Below are 19,792 nucleotides of genomic sequence, written 5' to 3'. Positions count from 1 at the left end.
GAAGATCTGAAATGAAGTGTGAAGCTTCTGGATGGTATTGGGGTACCTACTCCTCTTATAAAGACGACTGGGTCCTATTAATTATTCCAATTTTACCAAGTGTTTCCTCTGTCCTCCCCTTTCAATCTACTCAACGTTCTTAACTTGGCTTGGAGGGCTCTGAAAGTTAGTATAGAAAGTCCTATATATTATGTCTGCCCAGTTTCTCTGGTATGTACATTTCTCTTGTGAACTTTATGTAGCTTTGAGAGCTCTCATATTTTATATTGGCTTATTCTCAGTTTGAACAATCAGAAGGATTTAACACCAATTCTCCAGAGAGAGATCAACTGCTGTTAACTTTCTGTAGGACAAAGCTTAAAAGCTACTCCACTACTTTTCTGAAGTTCAACACCAGTGGCATAGGTCTGTTGTAATTTAAATGGAACCAGTGGTGGGATTCAATTTTTTTTTATTACTGATTCTGTGGGTGTGGCTTGGTGGGCATGGCATTGCTTGGTGCGTGTGGCTTAGTGGGCATGGCAGGGGAAGGAGACTGTAAAATCTCCATTCCCTCCCAATCAGCTGGGACTCGGGAAGAGGAGAATAGATGGGGGCGGAGCCAGTCAGAGGTAGTATTTACCGGTTCTCCAAACTACTCAAAATTTCCACTACCGGTTCTCCAGCTACTGGAGGAACCTGCTGAATACCATCTTTGAATGGAACCCATCTGATAGCCCATGGTGGCCCAGTGGTTAAAGTACATATGGCAGGCAAACTCTGCCCACAGCTTGGAGTTCGATCCTGGCAGGGCTCAAGGTGGACTCAGCCTTCCTTCCTTCAAAGGTGAGTAAAATGAGGAGCCAGATTGTTGGGGGGCAATATGCTGACATTGCAAACTGCTCTGAGAGTGCGGCAATGCATAAGCCTAAAATGCTCTTGGTTTTGCTATTGCTATGCTATCTCTTTTCTTCATGTTTGAGCATTGCATGTAGTTTATCCGAGTGCCTATTTGGTTTGGTAGTTAAAGCACCAGGCTAGAAAGCAAGAGACCATGAGTTCAGGTCCTGCCTTAGCCATGAAAGCCAACTGGGCGAGCTTGGGGAAGTCCATTCTCTCTCTCTCTCAGCCCAACTCACCTCTCAGGGTTGTTGTTGTTGTGAGGAAAATAGAAGGAGGAAAGTGTATTGTGTATGTTTGCCGCCTTGAATTATTTGTAAAAGTAATAATGAAAGTGGGCTAGAAATAAAATAAAATAAAATCTCTTGGCTGCATCTGTTCACAAGCCCTGCATGGTTTCCAGACAGCATTTCATAGATTGTAGTCAGGGGTGGGATGCTACAGATTCACCCGGGTTCGGGAGAACCCATAGCTAACGTTATGGCCAGTTTGGAGAACCTCCAAATCCCACCCACGGCTGGCCCTGCCCACCACGCCCCGCCACTGCCACCCCACCACTCCCAGGAGTCTCCACACGGCCTGTTTTGGATGTGAGGTAAGTGCAGGGCCCGTGCGAAGGCTCAGGGAGGGGAAAAAGGCCTCTGGAGTCCGGGGGAGGCCCTTTTTGTCCTTCCAGAGCTCAAGGAAAGCCTCCGGAGCCTGGGGAAGGAGAAAACACCCACCCACGCCGCCAGCCGTGCTGCAGGAGGCCAACTAGCCCATGCCCGCCATGGCCATGCCTAACCAGCAGCCAAGCAGAGAACCCGTTGCTCAGTGGTGGGATTCAGCCAGTTCTCACCTATTCGGGAGAACCGGTTGGTAACTTTCTAAGTAGTTCAGAAAACCGATAGTTGGAAGAAATCTCCTTTTCTTTTTTTCCACTTTACAGGGCTAATCCTGTAAGGAAGGCAGGAAAGAAACATTCTAGTATTGTTTCTAGCCTCATCTTTATTGCCCTGATTACAAAAACTGCCTCTTCAGTTAACCCTTATTATATTGTAACAGCTAAGGCGAAGCACCCATTGACTGAGTGACCTTGAGTTGGCCATGCCCACCCAGTCACATGACCACTGAGCCCCACCTACCCAGATGGTCATTAGGGCAGAGAACCGGTTGTTAAATTATTTGAATCCCACCACTGCCGTTGCTGAAATTTTTGAAGCCCACCCCTGGTTGTAGTCTGTGCAAATCCAGAATCCTGTAGCTTGTTTGAGGTCTGAACTCAGCATCAGTGGTGAAGCAAAGCTAATGTTTGCGTATTACAAGGAAATGCTGTGAATGTTTGCAGCAGAATCTAAGTAGTCATCTTTTCCTTGATCGGCACTAACCTATTGTAGTTTTATAAAGGAACTAAGACCCAGATTGCACATGTCACATTCCTGTACATCCCAAAATGATGGGAAGCTACTCAGATAATCTGTTAACCAGATTGTATCACATCATGGATGGTAATCGGAAACCATCCCTGTCAAATTTCATCCCCCCCTCCCGCCTTAAAAGGTAAGAGGATCTCAGAATCATGTGGCAGAAGAGAGGATGCGGATTTGCGCACTCACTCTGAAGCAGTCTTTTAAAATGCTGTTAGTTAAACCTCAATGACTCCCGGCTAATAATGAGAGGAAAGGAAACTAGCGCTCTAAATGATGCATGCCGCTTTTGAAATGTGTGCTAATTGAAAATAGATATTTACTTCAAGTGAAAGTGTGCTGCACTAAGAAGATGAGTTTGAGAACTAGGCAGAAGTAGCAGGAAACATTTCTCTCCCCTTTCCTTTGTGCCTGTGAGCACTTCCTGCTTGGCCAATGAGGATTGGAGGGGTGTCTTTCTCTTGTGTACCCCTCCTGTCTTCAAAAGCTGTTCTAGGAGCAAGGCTGACTGTAGAGAACAAAGCTTGCATAGGAGAGTTTCTTTCTCATCAGTGGTGTCTCTTGCAAGAGAAACTCATAGCAATAGCACTTAGACTTATATACCACTTCGTAGTGCTTTACAGCCCTCTCTAAGCTGTTTACAGAGTCAGCCTCTTGCCCCAAACAATCTGGGTCCTCATTTTACCGACGTCGGAAGCATGGAAGGCTGAGTCAGCCTTGAGCTGGTCAGGATTGAACTACTGGCAGTCAGTAGAATTAGCGTGCAATACTGCATTCTAACCACTGAGAGGGAGGGAAGGAAGGAAGCAAGGAAGCAATAGCATTTAGACTTATATATCACTTCACTGAGCTTTACAGCCCTCTCTAAGCTGTTTACAGAGTCAGCGTCTTGCCCCCAACAATCTGGGTCCTTATTTTACCAACCTCGGAAGGATGGAAGGCCAAGTCAACCTTGAGCTGGTGAGAATCGAATTGCTGGCAGTTGGCAGAATTAGCCTGCAATATTGCATTTTGTGGCTTCCACCCTTGTTATCACTTTCTTAGACTACTACAATGCTCTGTTACATTGAATTTGCTCTTCAGTTAGTCCCAACCCACATTCTAACCCTCATCCAGTGTGACGGAAGATTTTTTTTTAAAAAAAGAATGAGAGGCTAATAATCTTAACAGTTTATTAATTGGATCTTACAGTTGTCCTCTAGCTTTATTTATATTTTTGCCTTTGCCCCAACTTTGTTTTAGGAGCGTGAACATCTCAATGAATATCTCAGAAGGAACATTTACAGATTTTACTAAAGCTATGATATATAAAGCCACAGTTTGCTTAATGTGCTACAATGATCTGAATTAACATAATATGCAAAATCACAAACCATGGTTTTTAAACTACAGCGGGCGATGCACTACATAGAATTTTAAAGCTGGATCCATTTAGAAGAGTGTTTCTCAGCCCTGCCTACCGGAAGATGTGTGGCCGTTCAAAAGTCCGCACACTGGTATTCCTTGAATTTATTTAGCAATTGTTCAAACTTGCAATGATGCTGGAAAAAAAGGGATTTACCAACAGGCCTCACAATGCGATCGAAATTTGGGGGCTATTTAAGTTTAGGGTTAGACCCTAACCCTAACCCAAACCAGGGGTGGGCTGCTACAGGTTCGCCCGGGTTCAGGAGAACCTGTAGCTAACATTATGGCTGGTTTGGAGAACCTCCAAATCTCACCCCCAACTGGCCCCTCCCACCCCACCCCACCACTCCCAGGAATCTCTACACGGCCCATTTTGGATGCGAGGTAAGTGCAGGGCCTGTACAGATGCTCGAGGAGGGGGAAAAGGGGTCTTCTGGAAGTTCAAGAAGGCCAGAAATGGGCCTTCTTGAACTTCCAGAGGGGGAGACTGGGGGAGGCAGTTTTTGCCCTCCCGACGGCCTGAGGAAAGCAACTGGAGCCTGGGGAAGGTGAAAATGCCCTCCCCCCCTGCCATGGTGTAGGAGGCCGACTAGGCCATGCCCACCACCCAGCAAACAGGCAGAGAACCCATTGCTGAAATTTTTGAATCCCACCCCTGACCCAAACAATGGTTGCACTGTCCTGGGATCACATGATAACGGTTTGTTGCCTTTCCAGCCAGCTTCCAACAAGCAGAGTCAATGGTGGAAGTTGGATTTGCTTAATAACTGCAGCAAAAAAGGTCATAAAACAGGACACAACTCACTTAATAACCACCTGGCTCAGCAATGGAAGTTCTGGTCTTGATTGCAATCCTATGCTATGGACTACATATCTTCAAGTGGCCAAGTTTGAGAAACACTGATTTAGGGAGGTGTGTGTGTATGTGTGTGTGTGTGTGTGTGTGTGTGTTAAATTCAGCCTTCGACTTCAAAAAGGTTGCATTAAAAGTCCGTGGTCAGATGAGTATTTCGAAGCTTGAGAAATCCTCCTTTCAGGAGAGCCAAGCTCTCTGTCTGCATGAATTAGCTTCATGCTTTCTCTTCTGTCTCTTTTATGTTATTATTTGAAGAATCGGATTCCTCTGCAATTAAGGAATGCCTACAGAGATAAGAAACACCTGATTCAGAATTAAGAAATAACACAGTTAAATCTCTTAATGGCTTGGAGGAGAGGAAGGCTTTTTCTGAGAACAAAGACCCAGCAATCCCAAACTGAGGAAATACGTTAGCCGTGGAGATGGTGAACTTTTTTTCCTTGTTTGCATTTCTGTCAATGCTGGAGAACTATCTGTGTGGGAAGCGTTGGCCCTGGGCAGAGGTTGCGGCTGGTGGCCTTAATTATCTCATTGGTGATTCTGCGGCAAAATCTTGTTTAACAGGATGCTAGTAGGCATAGTTTCTATCTAACATGAGGATTCGCCAGCTCGGGGCTGATTATATACATACATAGATGCCTATTTCTGGTTTAGCAGCAGATTTCGTATAGGAGCACAGAAATAGCCTCAAACAAGAAATGTAGCAAACGGGTTACAGCAAGCATCAACTTAGCCTGGAAAGAGAGGAGGAGATGAGGAGGAATCTCAAGATAGGCACTGCCTTTTGGATACAAGATGAGGAGAAAGAGATACTCCATTGCACTTTGAAGATTCTTACACTACTAGATGGGTTAAAAGTTTTAAAGAGAATATAAAAAAACTGAACACAAACAACAAAGAGAACAGAGAAACAGAGAAAGAACGGTTTGAACAATGACCAGGAGACTGGGAATTCTAGGCCTGCCTTAGGCATGAAACCTGGCTTGGTGACTTTGGGCCAATCACCAGGAGAATGTGACTTCTAATCCTGCCTTAGGCATGAAAGCCAGCTGGTTGACTTTGGGCCAATCACAGAAGGCTGTCAGTTCTAGTACCCCTTAGGCATGAAGCCTGGCGAGGTGACTTTGGGCCAATCACCAGGAGAGTATGAGTTCTAATCCCACCTTAAGCCTAAAAACTTTCTTTAGGCCACTTCCTGTCTCCCACCTCAATCCATCTGGCTAGTAGGCATAGTTTGGATAAAAGAGGAAGAAGGAGAATTATGTACGCACGTTCACTCTCTTGACTTCCTTATAAAGTGATAAAGTCAGGAGAAAAAAAAATCAAAGAAATGCCCATGTTTTCACAAACACAGAAGTTGTTTCTAAGCACTTTATGGAATGGTTGTCATGCTTTTTTTTTTTTTTGAGCTGCTTTTGCAACTTTCTAGACTAGCGTAAAGTCGGGGTATTCCCTGTGGCTTCTGACTGTGGGGAGTTTTTGCTGCAATTACAGACTAGGTGAGAGAGAAACAATGATGACTCAATTCCCAGCTGTACCACACATTGCAAAGCTACAACAAAAAAAGAGAAACCTGGGACTGCTTTTTCCCATCCTTTCCAGGTAGTCCAGGAGTCGGCAACCTTAAACACTCAAAGACACACAAAGGGCTTAACTGGAAGCCTCCTGTTCAATTCTGGAGCCAACTGGAAGTCCATGTCAGACCTGCAGCCATCTTTTCTTTTGGATCTTTGGCCTGCCACACTTTCTATTGTTCTACAATGCATTTTCTATTGTGGGAAAATGGGAGGGGGATTGTAAGGAGTGAGAAGCTATGTAGCCATAATAAAATTCTTTCTAGAAAGCCAAGGTCATCCTTTGTCTTTATACCCCTGCACCTGACTGGAACTGGATGAGTGGAACTGTCAGCATGGCAGTGGAAGGTTAGACCATGTGATGGACTTGTGGGTGTGGGAGCAAGATCTTGAACTTTTTAACTAGGTGGGGAAAACTGGGAAGCTTTCAGATTCAGGTTTTCCCAGATGTGCCAACATGGCTCTCTTAATAAATTGGAACTTTGAGCAATACTTTGCCTTGGACTCTGATTTAATTTTGGATGCTATTTGGAACCCTGACAGTTAGGTTCCCCCACCATAGCGTCTCCTCCTACCATGCCGTCCTTTTTCCTCTACCTGTCCTAACCAAATCAATTGTGGAGCCGACCTGTGACAGGGAGCTGCAGCAGAGGGATGAAAGAGCCACATGTGGCTTCAGAGCCACGGGTTGCTGATCCCTGAGGTAGTTGAATGCAGTGCAAACTGGCCAAGGTATGTAGAAGTTTCAGATGCCTGCTTGTCAAATCTCTCTGCCCTTTGACTTCTCCAATACAGCACTGCAGCTAAGCTCATTGGGAAGCTCTCTTGTCTATTCAGCCGCTTCAAAAATCCAGTGGGAACCAGGTTGAGTTTGTTCGTGTCATGGGTCTTTCAGAGAGACCTCAAGACTGCACCTAATATTCGTATGAGGAACTAGAAAATGTTTGTCATTTATGATGAAAAGAGGAAGGGTTGCCATATAACTAGAATGACGGTAGGATTAAAAATGGGTCTTCTAAACTTAACCGTAATTTAGCTAAAGTAATATAAATGCAAATGTCCAATTTTTGTATGTCACATGAATTAAAGACCCTGGGCTTGGACCTAAATAAAATGCTGCTACTGGTGATATTCAGGACTGAGAATTTAAGGTGGTGTACCGTGTTTCTCTGAAAATAAGATAGGGTCTTATTTTCTTTTGACCCCCAAAATAAGAACTTGACCATATTTTCGGGGAGGTCTTACTATTTTTGAGGTGCAGGAGGTGGCGAGTCTCGTCACCTCAGAGCTGCTACTGTGTTGCAATATTTTCAGGAGGGCTTATTTTCGGGGAAGGGCTTATTTTAGCGCATGCACTCAAAAACCTGATTGGGCTTATTATCCGGGGAGGTCTTATTTTCAGGGAAACAGGATATTATTTGACGAGTGCTTGGCAATGCATTCTGTTTTGATGACTGTAGCAAGCGAGGCTTTGTACTGACAGATTGACCAATGTTCTGTTGACCTGACAAAAGATGGAATGCCAATGATTAGTCATAGAAGCAAAACTTACATGTTAAAATAACTTTGTTGGAGACATAGAGGGACTTCTGAGCTTTATATCTTTCTATGGTAGTCAAGAGCAGAGACATCAGGTAGCCAGTAGCAGAGACATTACCCTGCTAATAAAAGTGTGTATAGTCAAGGCTATGGTTTTCCCAGTTGCAATTTATGGCTGTGAAGTTTGGACCATAAGAAAGGCTGAGCGCCAAAGAATGGAGGCCTTTGAACTCTGGTGCTGGAGAAGACTCCTGGGAGTCCCTAGGACTGCAAGGCGATCAAACCGGTCAGTCCTAGAGGAGATCAACCCTGGCTGCTCTTTAGAGGCCAGATCTTGAAGATGAAACTCAAATACTTTGGCCACCTAATGAGAAGGAAGGACTCACTGGAGAAGAGCCTCATGCTGGGAAAGATTGAGGGCAAAAGAAGAAGGGGACGACAGAGAATGAGGTGGCTGGATGGAGTCACTGAAGCAGTAGGCATGAGCTTAAATGGACTCTGGGGAATGGTAGAGAACAGGAAGGCGTGGAGAGTTGTCTATGGGGTCGTGATGGGTCGGACATGACAACTCACAACAAAAACAGTCATTAAACAAAGGATGCCAAAGGAATGACAAAAATTGAAATATTTTTTAATTATTTTAAATAATTAAATTGGATTGTTGAATTGCCCCACAGAGAGTTGCCTTGTGGTGAGTTGACCTTGTTGAGTTGTCCCACCATAATGAGTTGGCCATGGAGAATTGGCCACAGTGACATTTGTCTTAAGTGTAATCATTTATTTCTCTATAAGAATTAATGGAGAGATCAGAGACAATTACTTCTCCACCTTTAAGCATGGACACTTAGAGTGTTGTCTCCATCAGCAAGAATCCTATAAATAGAACAACAGGCTTGCTGATATACTGATTATTAGTTCTTTCTAGATCTTGTTTCTTGATCAAACCAGATTTATCATCATTCAATCTTTCCACTTAGTTCTTTCAATCTAAAAAGGTCCAGAATTCTGGAGTACCATGGTTGGGGCAAAAATCAAGCATGAAGACATCTAGTAGGGATCAGCTTGGATGATTAGCCAGTGACTACCTAAACATTGTAGGTGATTTATATTACTGAAAACATACAACAGCTGTTTTTTTTTCTGGGCTTTTAAATGCTATTCCAAAATCAGTGGGTTGGTCCTCAATCAAACTGAAGTTTGGTTTGGTTTATGTTTAAATTTAAATAAAATTAAACTGAGTTAATGATGATACATTATCAGAAATTTAATACTTACTCTATTCTGTCACATTGCATAACAATTTTGTGACTGGGGATTCTATTCACGGCTTTGTAAATATGCACAAAATTAAGGTGAAATGTTGGCATTAATCATATGGGTAGATTTGGCAAGTCACGAGTATAGATTAGCCAAAATATTTTGGCCTTATTAGCTTATTGTCAAGCACTTTGTTTTTTAAACGATCCAATCAAGGTTTGCCTTCTTTCCATATGCAATTTTAATACTGGCTAAATGGATCAATAAATCAATAAAGTGTTGGCTTTTTTGGATCCCTCACTACTTGCATTTACTTTTGAATCTAGAGGCACATCATCTGCACCAGCCATAAGATCAAGTCAAATGTTGCATAATGTTATGCTAGTTAAGCATTTGCACTTATTGTTCTGACCCAGGCTTCCTTAGAAAGCAAGAAGCAAAGTCTTGGTCCCTGCAAACCCCTCTTTTATTTACACGGCTGTGAATTCCTTTCATTCACAGTCAGCAAGGCTTAGCAAACAACTAGTCTCCAAACGCAGGGCAAGGCAGACTTGGCACAGAGTCTCTTAAAGTCACAAACAGAACTTTCACTCTTGAAATGACCGAATGAACGAATTGTTTCCTGCAAAAGCCCACTCCCCATTTGCTCTGCTTTTGTTTCCTATGGGAGGGGCCAATCACCTCCAAAGTGTGGCTTTACACTTAAGTCGACTGTACTTTCTTAGTGGTTCTTGTCTTCTAGCAGCTCTGCACATGCGCATACTGGGAACAGACTCCAGCTGTTCTCCTGCCTCACTCCTGTCTACCTCCTTCTCCGCCTCTAACTCCCAGGACTGGCCCATGTTCCTCCCCAACCTTCTCACTGTTGTACTCTGCTTCCAGCGCCGCTGGGCACAACAATTATTCTCAGGAGAATTCACACGTGTAGGAATTAAAGGTTTGTGCACAAGTCAGCTTTTGGTTGAATTACATTAGTTCAGATCATCTTCCCTCGTTTGCTCACTTCTGCCATTATTTATTACCAATTTTTATTTCCGATGTAGTAGCAACAGCATAGTTAAGCAGCCTTTCTCCTCCTCCTTTATGTTGCTCACTACAGGAAAATTCACATATCCAGGATAAAATATAATTGTCCTGTCACCTGAAAGAACTGAAGCAGACAAATCAGGATTTATCCCACAGCTGCTACCTTGTTCAGAAGTTATAAAGAAACCAACCCAAAGCCTGAAACTTCATCTCACGTGGCTCAAAACAGTGGCAGGTTGCTACCAGTTCCGACCGGTTCTACCGAACTGGTAGTGGTTTGACAGCCTGGGATGCTGGAACCAGCAGCGACCCAAGCCTGCCATTCCCCACAACTGGTTCCCCATCTTGTTTTTTGGTTCTGTGCATGCACAGAACAATTTTAATCACACTGCGCATTCATGCGTATGGATGCACACACCAGTCAACCGGCAGTAGTGCCTGCCGGAACCCACCCCTAGCTCAAAACCATGAGACTGTGTCGCTGTCCTTTGTTTGGATAAATGCAAAGATTAAGAAGTATAGGGCAGTTTTGCATAACACCGTTTCTACTCTGTAGGCCTGTGAAGGCGTACCTATGTCATGCATGCCAGAGGTTGGCATGCAGAGCCCTTGCTGTGGGCACACATGCTGTCACCAGCTGCTTTTTGGGGTTCTGTCATGTGCATGCATGTTGGCCAGCTGCTCTGGTGCTAGCTGCTCTCTTCCAGATTCCGTCACATGCATGTACGCTGCCCAGCTGATCTTCATGTGAAGACCAGCTGGCAGATGCGCAGATGCGCATCGGAACTTGAAAGAGAGCAGCTGTCCAGCACGCATGCACATGATGGAACTCGGAAGTGCAGCTGGCCACCACATGCATGGGCACTGGGCAACTTCTGTCCTCCCGGTTCCGGCACGCTCCAGTTTCGGCACTCGGTGCTGAAAAGGTTAACCATCACTGCTGTAGGCTCTCTGTAGGTGTTTTGAGGTTAGCTGAGTAATCATCTGAACATCTGTGATTGGCAGAGCAGGTAAGGAAGGACACGAAGCAATTAATGTTCTTCTATGAGCCAACAAATGCAAAAAATGTTGTTCTGTTTTCTTTGCAAACAACCAGAGCTTCCCTTGTACGATATTCATTCCATACAGAAAGAAGGGAAATAAATTGCTAGTTCTCAGCTCTTCCATGTTGTATTTTACTAGCTACTTTGTTGAAGGGTGGGGGGGTGAGGTAGGAGAGCAAAACTGCCTGGCTGCCAAGATGGAAACTTTCCTTTCTATAAATTCCTGAAAGAAAGCAGGATTGTAAATGATGGCAGAAACCCATAGTCTTGCAATCGGTAGCTTTTCCCAATAGCTGCAACGATGATCATAGTTTGCAACCTAGGAACTCTGTAACTTTTCATGCATGCAGGAGATAACAGCTTGCCTAAGCCCAGAGGCTGGAGGTCAGACGAGACAAGCCTGTGGCATGGGCTGTTTATTCAAGCGAGCAAAATCAAGCCCAACAGTTTTTGCAGATTCTTTAGAACTGGGTAGAAATGGACTAGAGGGATTAAGATTAAGCTCGCTGATAAATTTGTCTATGAAATTGACTAAAGACCCCCCACCCCGTGCAGAAAGCAGGAAGGTAGCTGAGGCAAGATTTCTAACAACCATACAGTAAAAGGGAGAAAAAGTTTGCTTCCTTAAAAAAGAAACAGGATGAGAAGCATACATCGTTAGTCCAATAATTGTGCAAACGTTTAAGACACTAAAAGGTAAAGGTAAAGTTTCCGCTCGCACATACGTGCTAGTCATTCCCGAGTCTAGGGAGTGGCACTCATCTCCGTTTCAAAGCCAAAGAGCCAGCGCTGTTCAAAGACGTCTCCATGGTCATGTGGCCGGCATGACTAAATGCCGAAGGCGCACGGAACACTGTTACCTTCCCACCAAGGGTGGTTCCTATTTTTCTACTTGCCTTTTTACATGCTTTTGAACTGCTAGGTTGGCAGAAGCTGAGACAAGTAACAGGAGCTCAGTCCGTTACATGGCGCTAGGCAATCTTTCTGATCGACAAGCTCAGCGTCTTAGCCACTGAGCCACCCTGCCCCTTTTAAGTCCCCAAAACAACATAAAAGGGAGGAAGAGTTTACTACACTAAAAAGGAACAGGGTAAGAAGCACAAAACATTGCTACAATGATTGGCCAAATGTTTAAGAGACCAAAACAGTGAAATATTTCATTCTTTGGAGGTCTTTTTTATTTAAAAACAGTTTGAGTCTCACTGTCATAAATGAAGATGCTTCTCCAAAGAGGAGTTTGGATATAGAGGGATGCCTTCTCTTTGGAAATATATTTATTTAATCTATTTTTATAGCTGCCCATCTCACATTTGAGTGGTAGTGTCTTTGGGAGGGCTCAGAGAAGTTCAGACTTGGAGGAAGATCTTGAAATGGGAACAGATTTTTTTTTCAAGTCATCCCAAGCTCAAGCTGTCCAATGGAACTCTAAAAGACATTAAATGATGTAAGTGCAGACATATAAGCAGGAGGCAATGGAAGGTTGGGTGGTGGTGATGGTGATGGTGGAGTCCATACAGAGCCCTGAAAATCAATCGGTGTCATCTCATTTTCAAATATTCTCGTCCTAGGACACAGAAGATGTGAGCAATCTTACACTTGAAAACAAAGTAGAAGCTAAACTTCCAATGCTGGTGAGATCATTGCGCCAAAATCTGCCCCCCAGTTTCTTCACGTGAAAGAAGAACTTTTGTACTTTGTTCTCAGCATATTATTGAATTTCTTTTGTGGGTGTGGCTTCCTTCATTCTTGAAAGTTGGGGAAAAAAACAAATGGGCAGCCATTCTTGTTAGAAATCTTTCCATTTGTGGATTCCATCAGTGGTGGGATTCATTTTTTTTTTACTACCGGTTCTGTGGACGTGGCTTGGTGGGAATGTTAGGGGAAGGATACTGCAAAATCCCCATTCCCTCCCTACTCTCAAAATTTCTGCTACCGGTTCTCCAGAACATGTCAGAACTGGCTGAATACCACCTCTGGATTCCATGGTTACCCACTGCTTCATTACAGGGACAACTGAAGCAGTCCCCCACTATGGTCTTGTCTTTGGAATTGATTGAGGTGTGAAAAGTCAGGAAGGTTGCCGACTGCTGACATGGCCCAACGTATTGTTGTAATTGAGGAACAGAGACAATACATGAGCCAAATTAATTGTCAAGTGCTAGGGAAATCAGAAGATCCAGGCAGTTCAAACGTGTATAACAATCTATTGCAAATTTTAAGCTCTCTACAAGAATCTGAGCTACTAACGGCCAAAGCAAATTGATGGTAGATAAGAGTCCAAGGAATTCAGGGTGGGCTGGATGTAGAACTCTTTTGGGTGTGACGGGACTCATGACTGATGATGTGTTTGACCCCTCCCTTGATCTCAGCCTGGTCATCTCCTACATGAATATGGTAAAAGGACTATCCTTATAGAAAATTTCACTTGGGAGACAAGAAGGAAGAAGGGAGCAGGCATGCAATTTTCTTCCTTGTATCCATTAAAAGAAAAATCCCTTCTATTCCCTTGCCTCACTTTGACTGAAAACTGCTTCAGCCCTTCTGCAAATGGGGCTTAATGTGAATTTGAAAATGCCACTGGCTTCAATCACAGTCCACACAAAATGGCAAACCACTTTTTGTGATGCTGATGAGATTGAAGGGGGCATTTTTAAAGTCATAGGTCTTGATGCTCCAGGAGAGAATATTAAGTGGAAAGCTAGATGAGCTTATTTGTTCTACATTTTGAAACTTAATGAGACCCATGTTGGGAGTCAGTTGTCATCCAGGATGGAAAAGATTGCTGGCTTGTATTTAAACAAAGCATGAACATTTCTTCAATAATGACACTCCTCCTCCCAATAATATGAGAAAGGGATGTGACATCTCTCCCTAGTCTAATGCTCTGCAAGTGCTACCTACTGCAGCTAATTAGCACATGGGTCACACCACCAATTGTCAATATGTGATTTCAAGATGAACATTATTTGAACAGGAAGATGCGATGGCTGGGTCATATTTCCTGGCTTTATCACCTTGTCATCCAATTTGCATTCCTCTCACTTTTTTTTGGTAAAGGCCATTTCTGGAGTAAAGAACTGTAAATATGGGATCATTACAGATTTCTAAACTGTGTGCGGAGCCAACATATTTAAAGCAGGTTTTTTGCCCTTAATTTTGACCATATTTCCACACTGAGCTAAGTCATAATGTGATTTGTCTGGCTGTAGTTCACAACTTGGATGGATCTGGGCTAGCCTAGCTGTTGCAGTTGATTGAATAAGTTGTGGTTTAAGCAAAAGTGTGAGTGAATGTGAAAGACACATGAATTAGGGGTGAGGACAGGAAGCAGCATGCCTGCTCATATGCAGTCTAGAATAGAATAGAATAGAATAGAATAGAATAGAATAGAATAGAATAGAATAGAATAGAATAGAATAGAACATAATTCTTTATTGGCCAAGTGTGATTGGACACACAACAATCAATATCAATATAAACCATAAGGATACAAGCAGCAAAGTTGCAGTCCTGCAGTCATAAGTGGGAGGAGATGGGTGATAGGAACGATGAGAAGATTAATAGTAATGCAGCCTTAGTGAATGGTTTGACAGTGGTGAGGGAATTATTTGTTTAGCAGAGTGATGGCATTCGGGAAAAAGCTGATCTTGTGTCTAGTTGTCTTGGGAAGTTTGAGAAGTTGCTGTTCCGGCTTAACTTTATGACTTGATGTTGCAACCATACTTGTTTGTGTATTGAGGATGCAGTTTGGTATTTCCATATCCTTCTTAAGTAAGGTAATTGTTTCGCCTGTCCAGTTGTGTCTGACTCTAAGGACAGTGCTCATCTACGTTTCTTTAGCTGAGGGAGCCAGTGTTATCCAAAGACACTTCCATAGTTATGTAGCCAGCATGACTACAGTATATGTCAAGGAGCATGGAATGCTGTTACCTTCCCACCAAAATTGGTACCTATTTATCTACTCACATTTGCATGCTTTCAAACTGAGAATCAGAATAGAGATGGAAGGGACCTTTGAGGACTTCTAGTCTCCTGTTCAAGCAGGAGACCCTATACCATTTCAGACAAGTGGCTATCCGGTCTCTTCTTAAAAACTTTCAGTGATGAAGCACATACAATTTCTGACTGCAAGCTGTTCCACTGGTTAATTGTTCTCACAGTTAAGAAGTTTCTCCATAATGCCAGGTAGCTTCTCTCTTCGATTAGTTTCCATCCATTGTTTTTTGTCCTGCCTTCTGGTGATTTGGAAAATAAGTTGACCCCCTCCTTTTTGTGTTAACCTTTCAAATACTGGGATACTGCTGTCATGGCACCCCTAGTCCTTCTTGTTAGGGATGTAACCCTAGGATTGGATTGCCAATGTATATTAAGCTATGATTACTTTACTGTTACTTTAAATGCTTAAGAGGTGTAATTGGTTTGTTACCTCATGCAGCTATAAGAGGGAGCCAAAATGACTGTTAGTTCTCTTTCTGTTTGTTAGAAGCTGGTTGGTGTATGGTGAGGTATTGTGGTTTGCAACTGTTAACTATTTTGTGGGTTAAACTGAGAATATTGATAACTGAATTACTGAACCGTGTATGACTTGGACTGTAAACCGGACTCTGAATACTTCTATATTTCTACATAGTAAACTACTATATTTTTATACTATTCAGTGTCTCTATATGCTGTTTTGTGCGTGTTATTCCATATCACTCTCATTACGCTTCTCTGCATACTCGCTCTCCCAACGGGGAGCTTAATTACTTAACACTTCTTTTCTCTAGACTAGCCAAACTAGCTGGGTGGGCAGGAGCTGGGGCAGGAATGAGATCTCACCCCATCATACAGCAGTCAGGTCTCGGACCCAGACTCTCAGCTCTCCAGCTCCCAATCTCAGCATCTTTAACCACTTAATTAAATAAGGTTATTTGTAAAACTATATTATTTAGCTCCCTGCAATGTTGGGTACTAGTTTGGTTCCTAAGGAATCCTTGTGCTGAAGCTTAGAAAGCCAAAAGCAGTTTTTTGATTCTGAATGTAAGCAAACTTCTTCAGCTAGTCAGAAACACTAGCTATTACATGTGTTAAAACTCTTAATTCTATAGAATAAGGGAAAACTTCAGCTCCAAAGCACAATCTGCCTAATGCTTTGAAAGTCAACAAACACAGCTGCATTATTCTCTGTGCTAATGCAGGCAAAGAAGGAATTATGTAAAGAGAAACTAGGTATTGATTTGAATATATTTTATGACTGTTTTGCTAAGAAATCATGAAGAGTTTTTTTCCTCCCACTGCACAGCTGAGAATTAAATCTGAAATTTTCAGTTTCTTCCTGAATTCTCTATATCCCAGCTTGAGCAATAACTGAACATTCGCATTATTTACTTAAAAAAAATAAATGCATTTTGGTACAGCAGGAATTTTGGAAATAATATTTGGGGCATCCAAAATACCCCATATAGCTCTTGACAGTCTTATAGCTGTCTTGCAGAGATAGGTAGTATTCCAAGACTTGGTGGATATCTGGATATCACTGGCATTATCTACCTTGGCATTTGGTATATTGTAGAAGGAGGCTAATTCTTCAACAGCACTGCTAATGCACAGGGGTTGATGTCTTGGTGTTGTTATCTTGGTGTGACAGTTCACAAGCCGAAGCCTGCAAAAGCTCCTTCAAAGACCACAGTTCCCAGAGCAGTGATGTGAACAGAGAAATTTATTTCACAAAAACCCTAACAATACATTCTTATGCTAATGAAGGCTGAGCTTGCAAATATTTGCCAGGTAATACATCTGGGATATATATGTGGTAGAAAAATACAAGGGAAGCAGACACAATAAGTCAGAAGGCTGAGTCAGAATAACAGAGTTGGAAGGGACCTTGGAGGTCTTCTATTCCAACCCTCTGCTTAAACAGGAGAAGTTATACTATTTCAGACATATGGCTGTCCAGTTTTTTCTTTAAAACCTCCAGTAGTGGAGTACCTAAAACTTCCGAAGGCAAACCATTCCACTGGTTAGTTGTAATTACTGTCAGGACATTTCTCCTTAATTCCAACTCTTTGATCAGTTTCCATCCATTGCTTCTTGTCCTGCCCTCAGGTGCTTTGGAGAATAGCTTGACTCCCTCTTCTTTGTGGCAGCCCCTTAGATATTGGAACTCTGCTATCATGTCACCCCTAGTCCTTCTTTTCATCAAACTAGACATACCCTGTTCCTGCAACCGTTCTGCATATGTTTTTGCCCCTAGTTCCCTAATCATCTTGTTGCTCTTCTCTGCACCCTTACTCGAGTCTCAGCATCTTTTTTATATTGTGGCGACCAAAACTGGATGCAATCCTGACTAAGTATGACAGATGTTATGTTCTCACAAAATAGTGGTAGGAAACCTGATTTAATCCAGATGTTTTGGATATCAGTTCTCTCCATCACTTGCCATTGGCCATTTTGAGGGAAGTTGATTTGCCTGAAACATCGGGTGGGTTAGGTTGTCTATCTCAAATCATACAGCTGTTGAGTTGGGGTTTCATAAAATAGAAAGTGAGCACCCGTAGAAGGGGATAATTGAAGCTTAGGATTGAACTGTGGGGTCCTTAGTGGTCTCTAGGTTTGGTTGAAACATTAGCAATACAACCAAGCTCAGAGAGCACCAAGGACCCCTCGTAAAAAGCGAATGTCGAGCTACTCGTAGTTTACCTAACTTATCTTGTAAGACTAAAAGCTTATCAGAAATCCAGCTATGGGTTTGAGAAAGAGATAAACATATCAGTAATAGAATGGCTTAGCCAGATATGATAATACAAAAGCCTGTTCATATATTAATAATAGTATTGGCTAGATAGACTCAGAAATTGATTGCTTTTGCTTCCCCTTGAGGTTAAATAGGGCTATCACTCAATATTCCCAGCTCTGGATAAAAACAATGATGTTCTAGTAGTTGGTGAAAATAAAAACAAAGCAATCAATACTTCCTTAGAATCCCTGAGTTTTCTTGGATGAAACTTTCTCATGGGCCCCTCGCTGCTTTATCTATAAATCCTTGCCAGTGAGAAAACCCATGGTTTTAGAACTCCCTGGGACAGTGCTTCTCAACCTCAGCAACTTTCAAATATGTGGACTTCAGCTCCTCATTTGTGATCCTCAAATAAAGAATGTATTATCATTATGAATTTTAATCTATTTTTTTCAATGCTTAATATATTTGTTTTCCCTGGTTAATGTTGTTTGGATTTACAAACTAAGAAGAATTGGATAGATGGAAATTTTCCGTGGAATATATTAGGACTTAGGTGTCTATGGAGATTTTCCCTCATCCAGGTCACGGTTGTCCCAAAGGTGCTTTTTTCAAGAGGCAACTGGACTTTCTGGGTTTTCTTTAAAGACGTTTCACTTGTCATCCAAGAAGTTTCTTCTGCTCTGACTGGATGGTGAGGAATGGAAGGATTTATACTCCTTGCAGACAGCTGGTCATTTGCATTCTTTTAGCAAGTCCTTGAGATCACCTGATCACACAGATAAACCTCCAGGTAAGCTCAACAACTCTCTAAAAAGAATTCAAATGACCAGCTGTCTGCAAGGAGTATAAATCCTTCCATTCCTCATCATCCAGTCAGAGCTGAAGAAGCTTCTTGAATGAGAAGCAAGATGTCTTCAAAGAAAAAAAACAGAAAGTCCAGTTACCTCTTGAAAAAACACCTTTGGGATTAGACTCGCCTAGGAAGTTGCAAACAACCACTACTACCACCCCTACTCCAGCTGGCAGTTAGAAACAACTTCTGTGTTTGTGCCAATAAGCCACGTGGAGATGTGCAGGAAGTCATTAGGAGTCAGATATGACTTGATTAATTGATAGACGTGAATCTAAATATCAGCAAACTTATATAAAATAAGCAATCTCATGTTGGATACAGCAAAGATAAGATTTTTTTCCTAGGGTTTTGGTTTTTTTTTTGCCTTTATATTCCATAACACTCAAATAGCTTAACTAACTTATTATTTTAGACAGTCTCTGTTGCATGGCAATTAAAGATCTTCAATCTTGTTTGGCTTCAGAAGTAGAACTACATTATATGCACTCAGAGACAGTTCCTTGGACCAAATATAACACTCCTCAGCCTTATTTAACAAGACATTTCAAAGATTTTCCCTTCTATGGTGGAAGTATGTGTGTGTGGGCTTATGTAGTGTAAAGCGGGGATCCATCAATAGAGATACAGAGAAAGCAATAAATAGTGCAATAATATATAAACAAATATATGAACTCAAGCAAATTTAGGGGAGGGGGCAAGACCATTTTCAAGCATTTTGTTTTCCCTGCACTCTTCCAATAATTTAGTTACAGCTTTTCTCTTTTCTCTCAGTTGACTTAATTTGCCATTGATAACATAATCAGGTAGCTAAATTTGGCTACAGAGTATTGTGAAATCTCATTAACTACCTGGACTCCAGTTGGCTCAGGTCACTCGTGACTAATTCCGGAAGAAACAAGCAGCAGCAACAGGGAAGGAGGAAAGTGTCAAAGCAGCAGTAGGTAGAAAGCACAAGGAAATCCAACAGAATTAGAAGAAACTCTTTCCTTTTCTAGAAACGTGTGTCTAACAAGCAGCTGGAAATTCTTATATTCAATTAGAAAGTCAAATTATAAATTAAGTTAGCTTTGATTCCGATCCCTAGATTAATTACTTTTTTTTTGCTGTGATCAATTGAAAGCATCTATTTATGGTGCAGCTAGTACAGTACAGGATAAGGAAGTCTTCCCAACATTTTTTTACACGGTTGTATCCAAGATTCCACACCTTTGATTCAGGTGACCCTGAGGTC

General features: G+C 42.3%; 1 protein-coding gene across 3 annotated transcripts in view; it reads left to right on the top strand.

The window, feature by feature from the left end:
• Positions 1–19,792, top strand: part of KIRREL3 (kirre like nephrin family adhesion molecule 3) — a 694,474-nt gene that overhangs the window by 23,047 nt on the left and 651,635 nt on the right. Inside the window, exon 1 of one of the 3 annotated variants that reach the window (XM_081961292.1) lies at positions 17,221–17,352. The exons of the other annotated variants lie outside the window; for them this stretch is intronic. Coding sequence (XP_081817418.1) covers positions 17,322–17,352 — 31 coding nt within the window. The 5' untranslated portion in view covers positions 17,221–17,321. Of the gene's footprint in view, positions 1–17,220; positions 17,353–19,792 lie in introns of those variants that run through there. 3 annotated transcript variants of the gene reach the window in all.

The sequence above is a fragment of the Natrix helvetica genome, assembly GCF_964273705.1.
Source record: "Natrix helvetica genome assembly, chromosome: 8".
NCBI classification, from domain to species: domain Eukaryota; kingdom Metazoa; phylum Chordata; class Lepidosauria; order Squamata; family Natricidae; genus Natrix; species Natrix helvetica.
This window is presented reverse-complemented; position numbering and strand designations above follow the sequence as displayed.